Consider the following 21,803-nt stretch of genomic DNA (forward strand, 5'->3'; position numbering starts at 1 on the left):
TTAACATGCATATTACTTTTACAACTTAAAAAATATTTGTAAAAGAACTGTTACTACTTTTAAGTTGTATCATCTGTCTCCACTTGCTTCTGCCCTCCAGACTCATTGGGTTTTTTTGTTTTAATTGAAGTATAGTTGATTTACAACGTTGTGTTTCTGGTGTACAGCAAAGTGATTCAGTTGTACATTTTCTATATCTATGTATGTGTATGTATGTATTTTTCATATTCTTTTCCATTATGATTCAGTACAGGATATTGAATATAGTTCCCTGTGCTACACAGTAGGACCTCGTTGTTTATCTAGTTTATGTATAGTAGTTTGTATCTGCTAATCCCGAACTCCTAATTTATCCCTGCCCCACCCCTTCCCCTTTGGTAACCATAAGTTTGTTTTCTATGTCTGTGAGTCTGTTTCTGTTTTGTAAATAAATTCATTTCTGTCATATTTTACATTCCACATATAAGCAGTATCATATGGTATTTGTCTTTGACTTAGCATAATAATCTCTAGGTCCATCTATGTTACTGCAAATGGCATTATTTCATTGTTTTTATGGCTGAGTAGTATTCCATTTTATATATGTACCACATCTTTATCCATTCATCTCTTGATGGACATTTAGATTGCTTCCACGTCTTGGCTACTGTATTGTGCTGCTATGAACACTGGGGTGCATGTGTCTTTCTGGATTAGGGTTTTCTCCGGATATATGCCCGGGAGTGGGATTGCTGGATCACTATTTTGAGTTTTTTAAGGAACCTCCATACTGTTTTCCATAGTGGCTGTATCAATTTACATTCCCACCAACAGTGTAGGAGGGTTCTCTTTTCTCCACACCCTGTCCAGCATTTATTATTTGTAGTCTTTTTAATGATGGCCCTTCTGACCAGTGTGAGGTGATACTGCATTGTAGTTTTGATTTGCATTTCTCTAATAATTAGCAATGTTGAGCATCTTTTCATGTGCCTGTTGGCCATCTGCATGTGTAGAAATGTCTGTGTAGGTCTTCTGCCCATTCTTTGATTGGGTTGTTTTTTTTTTGGTAATTGAGTTGAATGAGCTGTTTGCATATTTTGGAAATTAAGCCCTTGTCTGTGGCATCATTTGCATTGTTAAATATGAATATTGAGAGAACTGTTAGACTTAGTTGAGGAATTCCTACATATCCTAAAGGTGAGAATAAGGTATCCTGATGTGGCCCGAGTATTTCCTGCCCCCCCCCCCCCCCCCCCCCGCCCCCGACTCCCAGTATCTACACTAGCGATCAAACAAGGCATGCATGATCAGGACACCTTACAGAGGACAGGAGGGCCTCCTCAAATGGAAAGAAATACCTCCATTAAACAGGGAAATCCACTGATTAAAAAAAAGAACTCAAGACACTGGGATGCAGGCCATTCAGGACACAGTTGCCCTGAGAATAGTCATTTCATATAGAATGAGTGAGGAGCCTTCCTATGTTGCAAGTGTGGGCAACGTTAATTCTTATCCTTTCCCAGCCTCTACCCCATTCCTCATGGTCGCCCCACAGTGGAGCTGGCAGTGTAGTGACAGAGAGGGGCTTGGGGATGGGATGAGGGTCTTTCCTGTATGGCTAAAAGTAGGTTAAATGATTGTTTCAGAGATGTCAGAAGGCCCTCCTTATACATAAATAGCTAATTAGATGCTTAATACAGGCAGAACCAGATAAGGGAAAGAGCTAGTGCATTTGGGTTCAGGTCCCAGCTCACTCTTTAATTAGCTTAATACCCTTGGCATATGACCTCACCTTAAGTGAGCCAGTTTTCTTGTCTGTAAAAATGTGCTAATATCCACCAGCAGGGGATGTATGTGAGGAAGACGGTATGTTGAGAATAAGGGTGTTGGCCTGACAGGCATTCAAATGTTGGGTATTTTCCTTCCTTTAGTCCCTGCACCAGCCACTTTCATTTAAGAGGGCTGGTGACCAAGTGGGGCTGATGACAAAATGGTGTTTTGTGAAAGTGATGGTTATTTATTATTTATTCTTGTTCAGAAGCAAACAGTGATCTCAAAACACTCTTAGGAGAGTGTTTGCATGATGTGTCTAAACAACTGCAGGAAAATGAAATCTTTTTTTAAATGCAGGTGTGGCAAAGTGCTGAATTTATTCATTTATAACATTCACTTTTAGAAGTTTGTGTTTCTGATATGATGGGGAAAAAATGCAGTGTTTCGGTTCAGCCTTTTCATTTACTGGATTTATGTATAAAAGATCTTGGAAAGGCAGTTACTTTGGTGTAAGAGAAAAATCCTTGCCCTTCGTCCCTGGATGTAACTATCCTGTATGTTTACATAAGAAATAATAAACTGGAGATGTGAGTGGAAGAAAAATATTCACAAAGGAACAAAACTCCATGTATGAAACTGTTGGCGAGAGAGGTTTGAGTTCAAACCCCAGCTGGAGGGCCCCGGGACCAGTGACTTGTCTAAATTTTTGTCTTCAGGGAAAAGTTAGTTCATTTAGATCAGTGGTTCTCAAACTTGAGCCTGAATCAATCATCTGGATGGTTTGTTAAAACGGATTTGCTGGGTCCCACCCTGTGACAGATACAGCAGGTCTGAGCTAGAGCCCAAGGACTTGCATTTCTAATGAGCTCCCAGGTGATGCTGATGCTGGCACGGGGAGCACACTGAGAATGACTTTCCTAGAGGGTTCTGGTACGTCAGCAGTGGAGCATCGTCAAGTCTGCAGGCAAGACAAGTTCCACCAAAGACTAACAGGGATAGAGCTGCCTCACCCAGGATGCAGCACCATTTCTCCAAGTCTTCCATGTTCCTCCAGTCCTTGTCCTACATCAGGGAAAGACGCAACCATGAGTCTTAGAAGGAAGCTTGACGTGTGTGACAAACCAACAGGTTTTGAAGAGCTAAGTGCACTTCTGGATAGTGATACTAAAGCTGGAAATCTCCACTCTCAGTGGTTAGGCTCATCATCTGGATCTCAGCCTAGGGGAAAAGAGGAGCCCTGCAAAGAAATGGAAAAGCTGCAAAATGCAGGACGCTAACTTCAAGCAAATTACTTTGTGCTCTTGGCCCAGCTTCCCATTTGGAGGAGGGGGGTGGGTAGAGAAGCTACCTTCTAAATGGCAGGATGACAGTTGGGCTGTAAGAAAAGAGCACATCATTCAACTTGTCCTTTGCGGGAGACCTCACGGGTGCCCTAAAACACTTACGCGTGCTAGCTGGGCAGTAGTCCAGGGATGAAGGCAGGACGTGGCCGACATATGTAAAGCACATAGAAAGCCGTGGGGCTTCTGGGAAAAGGGTGAAGATTCTTGGTACATTTCAACCAAAATTTTTAAAACAGTATTAATAAGCTCCAAGAATCCAGGACCACTGGGCAGAATTAAAAGGCTCATTCATTAACAGAACAAAGGCAGTTAGGGTCACTTCTCCCCGGGGCCCTGAGGCTGTAACAGGTCCTTCCTGGCCTCAGCTGTAGTCACTGTCAGAAAGGGCTGCTGGAGGGCAGGGTGGAGCCTTGGAAAACAGTCTGGAGCTGCCTGACCCAGTGGTTGTGCAAGCCCCTCAGGCAAGAACCCCTGCAGCTGTGCTGCTAGTTCCCTCCTGCAAATAGGGTGAAGGGAGCAAGACAGCAAAGGCAGTGCTGGCGCTGCCCTGAAGAAAGGCCTTCCATCCAGGCCCTGCTAGCAACTTGCATATCTTACTCTCCATATGACTGGTGCTGAACACAACCCTGCTTCCTATTAGGACTCAATTTGAAAGGTTTTAAATCTGTGCACAAAAAGACTAAAAAAAAAAAAAAACCACGTCTAGTTTTATAGGCATTTAATAGTTTACCAATTGGTACAATAAGATTTTTTTAATATGCAGAAAACATGAATAAATCTTGTTTTACACAGTCTGAGAGCAACAAATCTTACTGTAAAACACAAGAGCAATATTATATACATTCCTTTACTGATTTTTTTTAAAATTGTGTCAATATCTTCAGTTAACTCTTACAATCTGGGGAACTGTTTTCTCCAATCACCACCTCTGTAACTGTTCGTTCGTATGAAATCAACGTTCGCCTTCATGTCAGTGTCAGGATCAACTTCTAACTCGAAGATTGTGTGTTTTGTTTCTACCATCTTCAGAGTGAGCTTTAGGGATGCTTGAAGGATAGGCAGGACAAGAAAGCAGCCACTTACATGATATAGTGGAAAGATAAAAAGGCCAGTTCGGTCCAGTCGTGACTTGTAAATCCAGCTTGCCCTCCCCCTCCCCCACTGAAAAAACCAAAACCTTTTTCACCGATTTCGTACATGTTGCTTCTCTACCAGGCGATTCTTCTTTGCATCATCTAGGTTAGTTAACACACTGGACTTATATACAGCTGGACAGAGAGGAACCATTTTAAGTGCCTTTTCCTTCAACAGTTTTATCTTCAGTTGCTTAAGGATTATCAAGCCACCACTGTCAACAAAACAAAATATCCTTTACTTCTAAATAGTTTTTCTTTAAATAAATATTAAAAAAAAACTATTTAATGAGTGATATTATCTGGAAGTTCACATAGAAACAGAAAGAGGCAAACAGGAGAGCAGGGCACTGACAGTAAGGAGACTGGGCTTGGTGATCTAGAGCCAAAGCTTCCGAAGGCTACAGCGAGCGCCCACAGCCCTGACGACGTGCTAACACTAGTGAGTTTTAGAGCAGTGCTCTGGGCACACCATTGGTCACACCACAATGGACAAAACAGGACAGTCTCAGTCTCCTAAAGTGCAAGAGGCCATGTCAAAAAGCAACTATTCTCCAAGCCATGTCTAAAACCAGTTTCCGTGGCTTGCACTTTCAAGAGTGCAGCTAGGACTTCTTGGGCACGTTATATTAGGGTGGCAATGGAATGTCTGTTTTCACACACACAAAAGGTCAATCATCATCTGAGGATGCAATTCTACCAGCTTTTTATTTCTTAAATAAGTGGCCAATTTGATTGAGACAGTGACAAAGCAGCAGTGAACCTCTAAACCAATCAATAAATTCCTCTACTTACAATCCAAACCAGTAACCTCATCATTGTACTTATCCCAGGCAAGGCACAGGGTTAGACAGCAGACAGAGAAAACGCAGGAAACAGGAAGAAAGGGCATCAACAGGGCAGTGTCAAACAACAGTGCAGGAAACCTCTGCAGATCTGCTTCCGGATTGTGGATGGATCACTCTCCCCACCCCCTTCATTATTCAAACAGGGCTCGTTACACTTGGATCCAGTTGAGGACCATCCCTGAGATTCAACGTTCGCTGCTTCGTAAATGGAGGATGTCTGGTAACTCAACTTAAGCAGCAGGCTGTGGCAATCTCCCAATAAGGATGACTTTGTTTACAGAGTGATAGTTTCTCCTTGTCAGTGGAAGTCACTGCAGGCTGCAGGGAAAACCCAGCGACAGTGGCTTTGTTTCCTCCTAAATCGGTACCATTTTTTTTTCCTTTATTGTTCGTATCTAGGAGTGATTTCTAGATGTTGTGGCTTACCCTTAAACAATTCGTGTTGCTACATGCTAAAAATGAATTAAAATACAAGACATTTATACATGTACAAACAAATGTTAAAGATGCACCATTTCTATGTATTTATATTTCTTAAAATAGGACAGGAAATAGCAGCAAACAAGAACAAAGATATCTTCCGTAGCTTCTGTAGAAAAATCCAGTCAGAACAGCTAAGGGGAAACAAAAAAAGACTTCTCAATGTGAGCAGGGTTGTGAGGCAATATTGTCCTGAAAGTTATTCTACTGTATTTAAGAAATTAGCTTAAGTTGTCATTTTTGTCCTCAAAAATAGCCATCAGTTTTCAAAACACTTCCTTCCAGAGACATCTCTCGGGAATTATTAAAAACAAACAAGCAAACAAACAAAAAGACAAAAGCTAGACATAAAGCTGCTTCTAGTAAATATATGGCCTGTTCTCTGTGTGTGTATCTACAGGACATTAACTCTAACCCTTTGTCTTTTTCAGGAACCAAATTTCCACTGAATACTAAAAGGGATATTTTTTTTAAAAAAATCACATATTACACAAATGAATAAATGCAATCCAGGATAAATTTCTTTGTTAAACTATCTTTGTTATTTCATTGTTCTGTTAACTTTTCAAATGACCTTTAAAAAAATGTTGGTTAGCTAAGCAATGGGATTATTTATTAATAATCTGCAATGGAATATTGTTTTCAAAGTCATAGATAAAAATTTTCTTAAACCTACTTGTAGTAACTTTGGACCACAATATACAATACATCAGGGATGTGTAAAATGCTCAACGGCCAAACTGGGGGTGGAGGTGGCGGATAACGGAAGTGATTTTCCTTTAGCTGGGAAAAGTTCCCACAGAGTCAGACCTGGTTTTCAGAAGCGTTAGGATCAAAAAGGATTTGTTCTAAAGCATGGTATTCCACAGCAAGATTTATTCTATTTATATGTTTTAGCACTTCTTCAAAAACCCAGGACCCAAGGACATGGAGGTTGTATGTGTGTGATATACATACATATACAGACTTATCCACTTATAGATAGGCCCATATACTCATAAACATCTATACATAAACAAAAGGTGAAAACACAGTACATTTTTATGCACGCTCCATTAAACCCTGTCTTTTTATAAACTTGTAAGTTAAACACAGTTCAAATCGATATCAGATTCATGTTGAAAACCAAACTGCTGTGTTTCTCCCACGCCCTTAAAATGGACAACGTAACCTTTTCAGTATTTCTTTGTCATTATGTTATGCACATTGCACATCCCTAAAAAACATCAAAAACAAATAGTGATTTGTACCATGACACACTCAATGGGAAGATTAAACTCTACTTGGAAGTCACATCACTATACAGTCTAACAGTATGGAGAATACAACTAGAAGTGTGTCTAGTGTGGAAAATAGAAGCTTAGAGTATTACAGTGTTTTTTAAACCTGTTTACAAAGCATTAAGACCCAAATGAAATAAATGATTTGTTATTAGCTGCTGAGATTTTTCTTATTTCAGATTTACAGTCATTTTCTTACATAAATATACCACTAGCCTTTGCTTGATAGGCTGCCAAAACAAATGTATCCTACTGATTTGGCAAATGTGTCATGACAAAAATTCCAATGTATAATCCCCATTAATTACATAGATGGTTCAGAAGATTCTGAATTGTAGCCTTATTATCTAACATCCTTAAAGAAGATTTATTAAGCACACTTAAGTGATGTTACATAGATACACATTTCAGAAAAAGCCCTAATAACCACCACTTTCCCCCAAATGAGGCCATCAAGTCAGGCACCAACAGACAGCAGAAAGGAAAACAGGAATTAATAATCCAACATAAAACGACACTGTCAACTATTCAGTTTAGTGCCCTAGTTCAATTTATTCAACTTCTGCCTTCTCAGGCCTGGTGTGACCAATGCCAGCCCAGGTTTTTAAACCCTATGGTACTTCTAGACAACGTATGTAAATTTACAGTATACAATTTGGATTCACCATGCATGAATACTTTGTGTGTAACATTTAATAAGCTCAATCTACATCCAGAATAATTTACATGAAAGGACAATATTTATTTAAACAGAGCTCAATGGGGTAACCATGGTATCATCAGAGTGCATCCAGAGGAAACAAGGGAGGAGGGGCCAAATGAAACTCAATCAACGGCACTCCCACACCTTTACTGTTTGATCTACACTGCCAGTAACCACATATGGTGCCGTCTTATGGAAATCTGAAAGAAAAAGAGAAGGCTTATTTTAAAATCAGACTGAGCCAGATACAATTTTTAATAAGCCACAAAATAAGCACATCCAAGTGCCAGGAATACTCATTCTTTTTCTCTATACAGCCACACATCTACCCCTAGCAGGTACATCAAGCTTATCAACTAGGTGAAGGAAGCTGAGCCTTAATGATTAAATCCTGTACTACTAACACCCTAAAAAAATACTTCCCCCACTATCCTCATCCCAACTGAGGCTGAATGAACACTGAATTCTAACAACAAGGACAGCCTCAATGTATCCATTTATTGAACACTTACTATGTTCTAGGCTTAGTACTAATGCTTTATATTCACATTTGATCCTTCTAATGACCCTGTAAGGTTAAGCATTAGCCCTATTCTACTGAGGCTTTACCTTCATTATTAGATCCATCATACACTAGTGTATTGTATTTTACTTTATTCACTATCTTAAATTCTAGATTCAGGTCCAGATGATACTGAGGATGTTTATTAAGTGTAAATACAGTTCCCTGAGTTTACAATAGTATATATCTGCCAGAGTAAAAAGGTTGAGTAAGATTTCCTCTGAGAAACTTACAAACTAGTAGGGAAGAAAAATTACCAATCATAGTGCTCAGTAAGCATCCTCTTCATAATTCTAGCTTCCAAACCAATGTTGTGCAATGGAGAAAATAATTTTTTTTTATTATAAGGCTGATGATGGAAAGAGAGAGTTAAGAAAGGAGAATTTAAAACAAATGGCAGGAATCCATAAAGTTTTTAACCTGTCTTCTCTATTCTGCCCTGAAAGAACATGTTCATTTCTTACCTGGAAACATCCACATGGTTACATAAAACTGTTAGGTCTGGCACCCCAAAACCTAACTGCTCAGAAATGTCGTAACTTGTACATACCCAAGGAGGTAACAAAGTGTTCATGCGCATTGAGGGTCTTCATGCATCGCTTGTTCTTGTAATCCCACACACGCAGGGTCTTGTCATCAGCGCAACTCAAGATAAACTTCCCCCCAGAATGGAACAGAACTCCACGTACCCAGTTATCATGACCCACCTTAAAAACAAAGAGGTATTTGACTTAATAAAGGGATAAATAATTTAAAAAGCATCTATGAAAATAGTAAGTCATTACTCAAAGTGGATTGGAACTACATACACTAAAAACGTCAATGCCAAAAAAGACAAAAGGGGGAAAAAGTCTAAGGAATTCTAGGTTAAAGGAAAGTGGAAACTAACAATATATGACCAGTAAATGCAACATATAATACTTGATTGGCTCCTGGAAAGAGGCTAAAATAAAGTTATAAAGGACACTACTGGGGTAAATGGAGAAAATTTAAATACGTAGTGTATTAATGTTAAATTTCTTCAGTGTGATAATTATATTATGGTTATACAGAATAGCCCTTGTTTTTAGGAGATACATGTTAAAATATCTGGGGTCAAGTGTCATGATGTCTACAAGTAACTTTCAAACTGTTCAGCAAAATCTACATATACACACACAGAGAAAAGAAAATGTTGACAACTGGCGACTCTAGGTGAAGGATATATAGGTATTTACTGCATATCTTTATTCATCCATTCATCTATCTATATCCCCTGTCCAGCAGTTTCATTTCTTGCAATCTATCCTAAGAAATAATTAAGAATGTGTCTAGATGACTTGGTTAACGAAGACGTTCAGCAAAGCACTGTATGTAATAAGTGTATCTAATGATATGAGCAACTGCCACATACCTTCTAAATTAAAAGTCTGCTGCAAAGCAGTATGTACGGTATACCATTTTTACATAGAAAACCCCCCACCATATTCATCTACATAGTAATTTAAGAAAAAGGTTTAGAACTGCACAGTCCAACAGGATAGCCATTAGTCACGTGTGGCTATTTAAATATAAACTAAAATTAAATACAATCAACAATTCAGTCCTTCAGTCTCACTAGCCACATTTCAAGAGCTCAACAGCTGCCCGTGGCTAGTCGCGACCATGCTGGATAGTGTAGACACAGAATATCATCACAGAAAGCTCTACTGGACAGCTCTAGTCTACGAAAATACACTTGCTAGGTATTATTAGGTATGGTAAAGTGATCTGAGGGTGATTTTTATTTTAACTTTTCTGTTTATTTCTCAAATTTTCTAAAATGTAAATAGCTATATTGCTTTTGTAAAAGAACCTCCCTCCCTCCCAAAGAGCTAAAAAAAGAAAAAGAAAAGAGACAACCAAGGTGACATATCTTTTGCCTTGGTTTACTTTTTTTGCCTTTGCCCTTACTCAAAAAAATACTTTGTTGGGCTTCCCTGGTAGCACAGTGGTTGAGAGTCCGCCTGCCGACACAGGGGACACGGGAAGATCCCACGTGCCGTGGAGCGGCTGGGCCCGTGAGCCATGGCCGCTGAGCCTGCGCTCCGCAACGGGAGAGGCCCCAACAGTGAGAGGCCCGCGTACCGCAACAAAACAAAACAAAAACTTTGTTATCTGTAAAAGCCACCAATCACTGGAGTTGTAGAAGCTTCAACAAAAATCAAATCACATTTCTTGTGGCCACACCAAAATAAAGCAGAGAAAAGAATCCTCCTTCAGTTGAAAAACAGGAGCCAGAAACCTCCAGGGAAATTAATGGTGACCTGTGTTGTTACAGAAGAGAGCACGTGCTTTCTGATTTTTAAATGTAGATCATGTTTTCTAACAGCAACATAGTATACCTGAACTCAGCTCAGAATACTAAGAGGAGAGTTTAATTTTCTAATCAGTTCTTGATGATACTTCCATATGTGTCTATCATATGCTACAGAGAGACAATCACTTCAAGGTATGATTAGCACTTAAAGAATCTCTAAACCAACATGGATACCAAATTAGAAAAACTGCTACTGGATTAATGTCCACAGATCCCCTACTATCATTTATATATCCTCATACTAAAATCTAGATGAAATAGGCTCCTAAATGAAATAAACATTTCCAAGTCATAAAGCTAACACCATTAATTTCAGAATGATAAACCAAATGAACTCCAACATGCAAATATATAGGTAATAATTAAAAGGATTCATATTAAAATTAAATATAATGAAATCGAAAAGCAAACAGCTTCAAAAAATGAATGAGTCTGTAATATTACTGTTTCCCCTCCTCAGGAGATGTCACATAATTTTTAGAGGTAGAGTGGCTAGACTCTCCCTCCTAGCACTGACTGGCTTTGCAGACCCTTTGTATAACATAATATTCTACAGGAATGACCTCCATATCACTGCAACCATGGACTTAACGACAAGAAGTCTATTTATAAAGAAGTTATTTTAAAACCTCAAATAATTCAGATTATTTAATAAGATATCACAAGGCATCTGACCCAAAAAGATATGCACACAGTAAAAATGCGAAAGCAGCAGTAAGATTATGCAAACTTACAAGGGTCATAAGGCACATGCCAGTACTGACGTCCCACATCTTGATAGTCTTGTCTCTGGATCCAGACAGTAAGAATGGTCCAGGCTTGCCACTTTTTTTAGTCTATAGAAAACATATAAAAATTAAGTTTCCCAGGCAAGAAGTTAGGTAAGGACTTTAAATGACAACTACCTAGCAATGATCTATACTTCTAATTTTGTAAAAACCATTTTCTGACAATAATAAAAATTGTATCTATTCAAGGTATACAACTTCATGTTCTGAGACATGTATACGCTGTAGAATGGTTACTATAATCAAGCTAATTAATGTAAACATCACCTCACAAAACTACGTTTTTTTGTGTGTGATGAGAACACTGAAGATCTACCCTCTTAGCAAATTTCAAGTATACAATACAGTACTGTTAACTATAGTCACCATGCTGTATGTACATCAGATATCCAGGACTTATTCATCTTGTTTTTCCCTACTGAAATACAGAAGTCTTTTGACATACCTAGGTTACACAGGAAGGACCTAGATAATATAAAAGTAGAAAATTTCCACTTAGATTAGGATTCAGTTTCTACACCACCAATGGATGGTAAATTTATTGCTCAAGACTTCTGTAATCACGAAAAATTTAAAAACTATTTAATTTATCATTTATATAAAGTCCAACCACAACGAATTTATGACATATGGTACATAAACACCACCAGGTGGCAGTAAAAAAAAAAAAAGTCTGAAAATGCAACCAAGCCAGCCAACTAGAAAGAGATTACAATAGAAGATTCATTTTGAAAAATAATTGGGGGGTGGAGGGATGGAGAATCCTCCTTCATTTATTAAAATGTAATTTAAAAAAACCCATGATAGGAATGTCTCTATAAAAAAGAAATGTGAAAGAAAATAAAAAAGAAATGTGGTCAATTTTGGCTCATACAACTTATTCACAGAATTAATTATTCTGTAATTTTAAGGTAATAATTACAAGGAATGAAATCATGAAGAGCACAAATTAAGAATCATGAAAAAATAATATAACTCCAGATTCAGCTAGTGTTTCTAATGATCAAGAGTATCGGAGGCCTCCATATAAAATATTCTTCATTTAAAACAAATATTTAAATGCTGAACTGCATCTTACCATAAATTTATAAATAAAATAATTATGTTCATTAAGGAACACTATTCTTCTAAAAGATAACTTTAACCTCTCCCATAAGTTTTATTTTTTGCATTGGTATACTCTTATAACAATGACATTTCTGACTAATTTAAATGACCATTTTTACTCTTCAGGAGAACCCCCATCCCAGCACACACCAAGGGTCAGCTGACAGCAACAGTAACCACTAGTTAAAAAATATAAACACATCTATCTGCAAGTTGGAACAGTAAAGAGTTTCAAGATTCAGAATTCTGGGATGCAGATTTTTAAATGCATTAATGGCATGAAATAGAGAATCAGGAAGGTTATTTAAAGTTCTGAGATACTAGCAACAAAACCATGAAATAACATATAAATCATACAGTACCTCAGATCCTGTCGCTTCAGAGATGCAAGAATAGGAGCTTTCTGGAGCCCAGGAAATGCATTCTACCACATGCTCATGTTCTCGAAGCTCAGCCTTGCATTCCTTTGTTGCTACGACCCACACGCGCACAGTCTGGTCGTTGGAACAACTGGCTATCAGAGTGCCGTCTTGATTTGGCCGCACCATACGTACCCATTCTCTGTGTCCTGTGAATGTCTTCACACAGTAGCTATCAAAATAAGTAATAGTTTGCATCGTGAATGGCAATCATTGGGACCCTTCCCAGAAGTGATACAAAACTAGCTATGCACTGGAATGAAGAGAATGGCATCATATGCAAGTCAACAGAATACACGTACATTCCTGGTTAATAAAAGATGGGGACAGGCTGGAAAGTCAAACATCAGTTAAAATAAGCTGATGGAAGTATCATTAAGGAGCTAACCAAATCAAAATCTACAAGGTAAAAAATAGAGAGAAATAAAATCTTTTAACTAAGCACACACAGTAAACCTAACAAAAATATTTCTAGCCATGTTGGGGAAAAGGCATGCTCTTACTAATCTGGACAAAACCAGTAGGTTAAGGTTTTATTATAACAATCATGTAATTCTAAGCACAACCAAATTAAGCCTAATAGGGGCATACCTGCACAAATGTTATTTACATTTTAATTCAACCCAGAGAGATAACCTAAAAGAAGACCACAGAGAAAGTAAGCCATTACACAGAAAATGGCTCTCAAGGATATAGTTTCTTTCATAATTTCTGTTCCTTTTGGATAGACATTTAGAGATTGAAACTTAAGTTTTAAAATATAACTGTCATGGTGATCATTCTGGGTCACAGCCAAATTTACTGGAACAATCAGAATATAATTGTGGGTTTTTTTGTTGAATATTATCTCTTTAAGCTGACACCTTTTCAACTAAATCTACTTACCCAGTTTGCACTTCCCACATTTTTATAGTTTTATCCCTTGAGGCAGATACTATATGATCTCCATTGGGCATGATGGCTACTGAAGAAACATTGTGGTCATGGCCTAAAACACAAAACACAGTAACATACTAAGTAATATATCATCAAGAGCAATTAAACCTCAGTTCACCATGAGATTTCATCATGGGATTTCAAATATCACAGCAACTTTAAATACAATGGAGTTTTATATAAGTTTGATAAGAAACCTGGATTTACACAAAAAAAGTTAAGGGATTAATAACAATAAAATAATCCACAATGAAACAAGCAGCCAGCTCAACTTATAATTACATTTCAACCTGTACAACTGTTTTAAAATCACAGGGAATCAGTATCATCAGCATTTGAATATATTAACACACTGAATGTTTATGAACACTAAAAAAAAAAATTTTCTATGGTTGTTATTCTAAGATATAAGATAGAAATAAGATTTACAGAGATGAACAGAATGGATAAGAAAAATGGGGATTTGGTTCCATATTTAAAATAGTTAAAAATTATTTTGTTGTTGTTGATATTCATAGGGGTAAAAAAAATAAAATGCATTATTCACAATGCTAGTTAGCTATCCTTTGCAAAAGAAGCCTCAGAGAATCCTTATAAGTATCACATTATTTTAAGGAACATAAAAGAACTCTTTAAGTTAGAGCAATAAGATACAGGCTACTTAAAGAAACAAATACAGATTTTACAAAAGGATTCAATAGAACTCCCTTGATCTGTAAGCTTCCCTAATGCACTTAATTTGGGGGAGTGGGGCGGGGGAGCATACCATTCAAATTACACCATCTGTGTAGTCACACAGCTTACTCAAGTGCTAACGTCACTGGATAATAATTAAAAAAATTTTTTTATTAACACAATATGCGTTCCTTAAATAAAACCCAAACATTCATATTTCAACATGTTTAAAAAAACAACAAAAATCCTTATTTAGTGAGCACCTCCTATGTACCAGGTACTAAATCAGATGATTTGAGTATACAATCTCATTTTATCCTCACAACAACCCTATGACTTCAATTCTTAATTCAATACTTAAGTATTATTCATCTTACAGATTAGAGCTTACAATTTCCTAATGCCGTTAAGTAAACAAGTAGGAATCGGAACCCAGATATCTGATTCCAAAGCCCATGCTCTTTCCATAAAGCCAAACTGCTTCAGAAAACAGTCTCCATGACAAGGGCTGGGAAAACAACTTAACAATGAGACTATAGTGTATGTGGAATATTAAAAAGTAAGCAAAGGAATATGGGTTCCAGCTTTTACTACATCTACTCTCTCTGACTTCAGTTTCCCAACTGCAAAAAATGAGAAACAACAATAAAACAACCCCAATAAATTCATTTTCTCTTCTTCTCAAGAACACATAGATGTCCTAGCAGTTTTTCTCATTCAAAAATATTTGTGAAAACAAGTATTTTATAACCACTAAGAGATACTTAAAACCTCATAACAGAAAACAACTCTCAATTACCATAATTATCCATGGACTATCTACATCATATGCTCCTCCACTATAGACAGTAAGAATTGAATGTAGGGACCGAGTTGATTGCATGACTGATTTGACCAATAACAGAGTGATGTGAGTAACAAAACAAACAAACAAACAAAAAACACAGTCTGTTCTAGAATCATTAAGATTTCTGTGTTTGACTACTGTTACACTGTAAAATTAAAACCTAGTAAAGAGTAAAAAAAAAGAATGGAATGTAGGAAACTTGCACACTGTTAGAAAACATTATCCATCTCTCTGGAATACCATGTTAGAACCCAATATCAAAATGCTATCCTCCACCCCTTACCATGCATGGTTCTGATGCATTCGAAGCCCTGAAAATCCCATAGTTTAATGGTCATATCCGCAGAACATGAAGCCAGAAGCTTGCCACTATGGTCGAATGAAATATCCTGTACAGAGTCTGTATGCCCCTTAAGAGTTCGTTCAAAATCTCCAGTCTCATAATCCCACACCTGTCAAATGAACAGAAAATTGGTTAGCATCATATCACTCCTTTCTCAGTTCACATCTGCACTCGGCAGGCCAGTCTGGCACTATACTGACTAACTAAACAAGTAACAAAGGGTAACTCTCTTAGAAACAGCACATCTTCAAGTATAAATTGGACTTTTCTCTATAGAGAAAATCGATTATTAAATAGACCTCTAAAACCACATTTACTAAGCATCTACCATATATCTAACCATGCTAGTGATTAGGTATATAATGCAACAGGACAGAGTCCCATCCCAGTCTGACAGCAGGCAACAGACATGTTAAAAAGTAAATATAAGTACCGAAAAAAAAAAAAAGGGTTTCAGAGGCCTATGACATGAATTTATATGTAGAATATTAGGGGAATGATAAAGGAGTATTCAATTCTACTAGACAAGCAAAGCTCAGACATCTAAGAGGCCAAGGAAAGACTTCACAAGATGTAACTATCCTTAAATAGCAGATTTACAGAAGCATATGTCATTATGATATAAAAACACTGAGCCACAGTCACATTCTTAAAGATAATTTTTCTAAAAAAAAAATAATAATAAGCTATCAAGAATAATTACTATTAGAAACAGATCTCAAGAACATACTAAACTTCTATCCTGGTGGCCAAATACTAGTCTGAAGTTAAGTCTTTAACCAACACTAATTACATGCTCTAAAATCAAGTGACTGATTTCATTCTTTCCATAGTAAGTTCAAAGGTATCTGTGGTAGAGTGTATTTCACCCAATTTAGAGAAACTTAGACAATGTATTTTGAAAATATAGAAACAATCTAAACATCCAATATTAGGGAAATGGCTACGCAGCTATAAAATTTGCTACTGTAAGGAATTTATGGCATGTATACAATAATGTTATATAAAAAAGACACAAAATTACACACGATTACAACTATGTTAAAAAATGCACATAAGAAAAATAAACTATCCTCTAAAAACATTTCTTTTACAGTAAACTTACATAGCCTTCCCAAAATAAACATATTAAAATTTTACCATTTAAATGTTCAAGTATTTCTACATGGAAGTGATTACTGTATGTTTAGTTTTGTTCATATTTTGTTAGATGTATCTTGAAGTATTCTGGAGTTTTTTGATGCTACTGTGGCATTTTTAAATTTCGATTTTCAATTATTCTAGTTTATAGAAATACAATTACTTTTTTTTTTTTTTACAATTACTTTTTATATATTGACCTTGTATCCTGTCATTCTGTTACACTGTCATAATTCCAGCAAGTTTTTGTAGATTCTTTGGGATTTTCTATATAAAAGATCATGTTGTCTGCAAATAAAGGCAAGTTCCATTCTTTCCTTTCCAATCTATATGCCTTTTATTTCTTCTTCTTTACTGCACTGGCTAGGCACTCTAATACAAAGGTGAATTTAAGTGGTTGAGACTGGTCATCCTGGCCCTGATTCCTGAACTCAGCGGGGAAGCATTGCTTTCCACCATTAAGTATTATGTCCACTCTAGGTTTTCCAGATAGCTTTACCTTTTATCAGGCTGAGGAAGCTCCCTTCCCAGCTTGTTGAGAGTTTTTATCATGAATGGATGTTGGAATTTTGTCAAATGCTTCTCCTGAACCTACTATGTTTTTTTTGTTGATATGGTATATCACACTGATTGATTTTCAAATGTGGAACCAATCTTGCATTCTGGAATAAACCCTATTTGCTTATGACATAGTAATTGTCCTTTTTATGAACTGCTGGATTCAATTTGCTTATAATTTGTTAAGGATTTTGCATTTATGTTGATAAATGGTATTATATCGGTCTATAGTTTTTTTTTTTGTAGTATCTTTACTCATTTTGATATCTAGTCGTTTCATTTCAACACCAAGAGTTCAGATGAATACTTTACATACTGAAAATAAACAAGGTGTGACCTTGAAGTTCACTTCCATTTAAGTTAATTTTCCTTCCATGCATTCATTAAAGAACACTGAAGCATTTTCCTCTAAAATAAATATACCCAGAATATGAACTGTGTCTCTTCATAAATGGTAAGCAAACAGAGCATTTTAGTGTTTATAAATGTCAGGAATTAATGAGAATTTTTTCTTTACTTGATATTTACCTTTTGTATGATTATAAAATAAATGCTCATGATAAAAAATATAACGTACTGATATAAAGGCAATAAAAAATATCCATTATCCTACCAATGGCATAGTTTTTCCATTTTTTCTATGCTCCTTTTAAAAAAGTACGGTGACCGTGTATACTTCATTATCCTGTTTTTCCCTTTGCATCTTATCATAAGGATTTCTCCATGCCATTAAAAACTTATTAGCAAACATTCTTTTAAAAGTAATTCCTAATATTTTCTAAACAAAAGGAAAAACTTTTTCATTATTATAGAAAGCATTATAGTGAAAACCTTTGAATAGTGAAAAATATCTGTCCTCATTCTGCAATAGTTAGGTCAGACAGTGATGGTGAAGAATTGAGTCAGAAAGTGTAAGCTTTCTAGCCCTTCATATATTCTATTAAATTGTTCTCCTGTAAGATTGTATCAAATGTAATGAGAATGCTTGCTTCATCAAATTCTTATCACCTCTGGGAATTCTCATTTAAAAAGTAAAATATCTTGGCAGATTTGATATATATTTTAACCTGCATTTCTTCTTCTATTAGTAGTGACGCCAAAGCTCTACTGTTGTTGGTTAGCCACTTTTTCTTCCTCTGAATTGTCTGTTCATGTCCTATAGTCCATTTTTCTGTTGAGATGTTACTGTTTTCCATATTTGTTTGAACTCTATATATTAAAGTTGGCAATCCTTGATCTGCTTTATTAGTTGAACGTATTTTTCAGTTTTGTTTGCTGTTCATTTTTCTTAACATTTAAGAACTAATTCTAAATGACAACCAGAAATAATGTTTCAAAAATTTAAATGATGCAATTAAAAAGTCATGAGCTATTCCTCTATCATTTTTCTTAAATTGTTGTAGTTCAAATGTTGATAATGTAAATGAATGACTCTAAAAGGAACATGTTATATTTATCAGATGCACAAGAGAAATTATATAATAAAATTTTAATTTTGTTATAACTGTAACATTATCTACAGTTTATTGGTGACTTACCATCCATCCACCAAACACTGTACTGTTATATACATTATGTATACATTACTTCATTTTAAGCAAAAGAATCTTATAGATATTTTTAATCCCCCTTCCAACAAATGAGAAATTTGAGCCTTAAACATATCAAGCACTTTGCCCAAGATAGTCACAAAATTACAGAAAATTCTGTCTCTGTGTGCTCCTTTGAGTTTTTTGGAAGGTAGTTCTGTCACAATCATCATTTAGGAATCCCCTAGCATTACCGTAATTGAAGAATGAAAACCACTGGTAGAAACAGGTTTCTTTTCATTCCACAAAATATCCAACAAAATGAGAAAGACTTATGTATAAAATAGAACAGTATTATTTAAGATAGTAGATGACTGGAAATAAAAATCCAGTGGAAGATTTGTTAATGGTGTTGAGACACTGCTGACACTGAGTACTCCTTCAGTATTTTAAGCAGTTCCCATGTATTATTTAATCTTCCCCAAAGTCCTGTGACACAAGTACTAATTATCTTCATTTTACAGATGAGAAAAGAGAAGTACAAAAAGTTAATTTGCTCATATCACATAAATCATTAAGTGGGGGGGGGGGTCAGAACTTGAACCCAGAGCTTGTGCTCTTGACCATTAACTACTCTATAAAGTCTCCACATATAAGTAAAAAGATCAGTTTAAAATCATTAAAAATGATGATTCATTAGAAACAAAGAAAAGTATTTCTAAAATAAGTTTAATCAAAGAAGGAAGCAAAACTAAATACAAATGCTTTTCGTATGTGTGCACATTAAAGACTAAATGGAAGGGAGAACTTTTACTAGTTGTTGACATACATGGTATGGTTATAGATAAAACTTTTAAAACTTCCATTTGTAATATTTTAAAGCTGAACCAATAGCTAATTTTAAGATGGCATATTAGCAGTTTTATTTTCACTTTTAGACCACTGCTGCAAAATCAATAGTTAAGACTGAGTTTTCCATCTATTTGATAAATCTATCTTTACCCCCATGCTTCATGACAGCAGTGCAGTTTTTAGTAGACTATCGTGAAATTAATAAACTAAATACATGTCTACATAATTTGAAAGACAGCAATATATTAGTGTATTAGGCAATCATCTCAGCCTACAGAAATATGTAATGCAAATAGAATTTAAGACTCTCTTCCAATTACTTTGCAGCCCGACCCATGGATCACCAACCCACAGGATGAAAGTAAGCCACTGATTTAGAAACTAAAGAATCCACAGAAGGAAAACATACAATCACGTTTAAAGAACAGGTTAAGGATATATATTTAAGTCATGCCTGCGTTTTATGCTGACTGCTGCTATATGACAAATACAATCTTAGCAATCTACTCACATTTTCTTATTTATACCTCTACAAATGAAACTTAAAATCTAGAACTTGGGGGCTTCCCTGGTGTCGCAGTGGTTGAGAGTCTGCCTGCCGATGCAGGGGACACAAGTTCGTGCCCCGGTCCGGGAAGATCCCACATGCCGCGGAGCGGCTAGGTCTGTGAGCCATGGCCACTGAGCCTGCACGTCCGGAGCCTGTGCTCCGCAATGGGAGAGGCCACAACAGTGAGAGGCCCGCGTACCGGAAAATAAAAAAAAAAGAAAAATCTAGAACTTAATCTGAAATAAGCTTTAGATAGAGAAACCTACTTAAATTTTTAAAACTACATTTTACTTATCTTTCTGTACGTGGTTTATACAACTATCACTGTATTGTGTGTCTGAACCAAAGGAAATTATAAAAACAACTTTTTTCCTGATTAAAAATATTAAAATGTATATGCTTATCATGAAAATTTTAAAAAATGACAGAAATAAATAACTTATAAAATGGAAAGCTGCTACATTTCCATACCCCTAGAGAGAATTACTGTTTAGTTTGGAATCAAAACCATCAAGGAGAGTGCAATTTAAATAAATCCTCTATTGATTTTTTTTGTGGAAGATAGTCACCCCCGCCAATTACTAGTTCTGTAATCCTGTATTTTCATCTATCACCTCTGCTAATAAGTAAGGCACATACTTATACTTTAATTCAAGAACAAAAGTTATTCGAGCACTGGGTGACCTATATTTGTCCAATGTTACATTAGTGACACCCAATTTTCTCAAAGTCATCAGTGAACTTATTTGGCAGCTTGTCTCTCAGGAGCTACAATGAAATTTTATTCTGTCTTTTAAGGTTTAGAATCAATCACACAGTTTCAAAGAGGCCCTCCTGTTCCTCTGCATAGGTCCTCATTTCAGGATCTTTTCATTTCTTTCACTCAATTTAACATTAAAGTTGCTTCTAACAATTATCCTATTGTATGTCTTCCAATTTTGAAATCACTACCTTAATTGTAGCATCCTCTGAAGCAGAGACCATAACACTGAACACAGGATGGAAAATGACTCGAGTGACTGGACTCCTATGACCACTCAATGCATATTTTTCTGGTGGACGGGGAATCCATTCTTTTGGGTCTCTTTTTTGACCAAGAGGTCCACCCGACGTAAATTCTTCTTTTGCTTCATTTAGCTTTGATTCTAATTCCATAACCTTAAGAGGAACACATAGTTATGTACAGAAAAATTCTGATAAAAATAGTATATTTTTAAAAACCTGCCTTTATTTTGCATTCATATACGCAGAATAAAATTTCAGTAATTTACAAAGCATTTGTCAGATTTAATTGAAAATGATCTATATTAAATATATCACTAAAATCTTAGTGTGACAAAACTAAAAATTGAGAAAAATGCAATACAATTGTGTCTTACCTCCTTAACTCAAAAAAAATTTGGAAGGTGCCAGGATACAAATTAGAGGAAGAGTAGGGAACCTATCTTGATCCTTTCTAGTTTACATTGTACATGCTAATCAGAATATTCATATTAAAAGCTAACATTACTGAGCATCTGTGTGGCTAGGCACTTTTCTAAGGGTTTTTTATGGATTAACTCATAACAATATTATTCTAAGTTTGCCTACTAAAAGTATAAATTTTAGGACCAGAATATT

The 21,803-nt window shown here is 36.1% G+C and overlaps 2 protein-coding genes across 2 annotated transcripts in view; one reads left to right on the plus strand and one right to left on the minus strand.

The window, feature by feature from the left end:
* Positions 1–6,088, plus strand: part of CLUH (clustered mitochondria homolog) — a 29,056-nt gene extending 22,968 nt beyond the window's left edge. Inside the window, exon 26 of the mRNA XM_073798245.1 lies at positions 5,220–6,088. Within this exon, the coding sequence (XP_073654346.1) occupies positions 5,220–5,310 (91 nt within the window). The 3' untranslated portion in view covers positions 5,311–6,088. The remainder of the gene's footprint in view (positions 1–5,219) is intronic.
* Positions 3,797–21,803, minus strand: part of PAFAH1B1 (platelet activating factor acetylhydrolase 1b regulatory subunit 1) — a 72,776-nt gene continuing 54,769 nt past the window's right edge. Inside the window, 7 exon segments of the mRNA XM_033848301.2 lie at positions 3,797–7,739; positions 8,652–8,808; positions 11,174–11,275; positions 12,697–12,925; positions 13,639–13,741; positions 15,495–15,663; positions 21,135–21,341. Coding sequence (XP_033704192.1) covers positions 7,666–7,739; positions 8,652–8,808; positions 11,174–11,275; positions 12,697–12,925; positions 13,639–13,741; positions 15,495–15,663; positions 21,135–21,341 — 1,041 coding nt within the window. The 3' untranslated portion in view covers positions 3,797–7,665.

This window comes from Tursiops truncatus, chromosome 20, assembly GCF_011762595.2.
Source record: "Tursiops truncatus isolate mTurTru1 chromosome 20, mTurTru1.mat.Y, whole genome shotgun sequence".
NCBI classification, from domain to species: Eukaryota; Metazoa; Chordata; class Mammalia; order Artiodactyla; family Delphinidae; genus Tursiops; species Tursiops truncatus.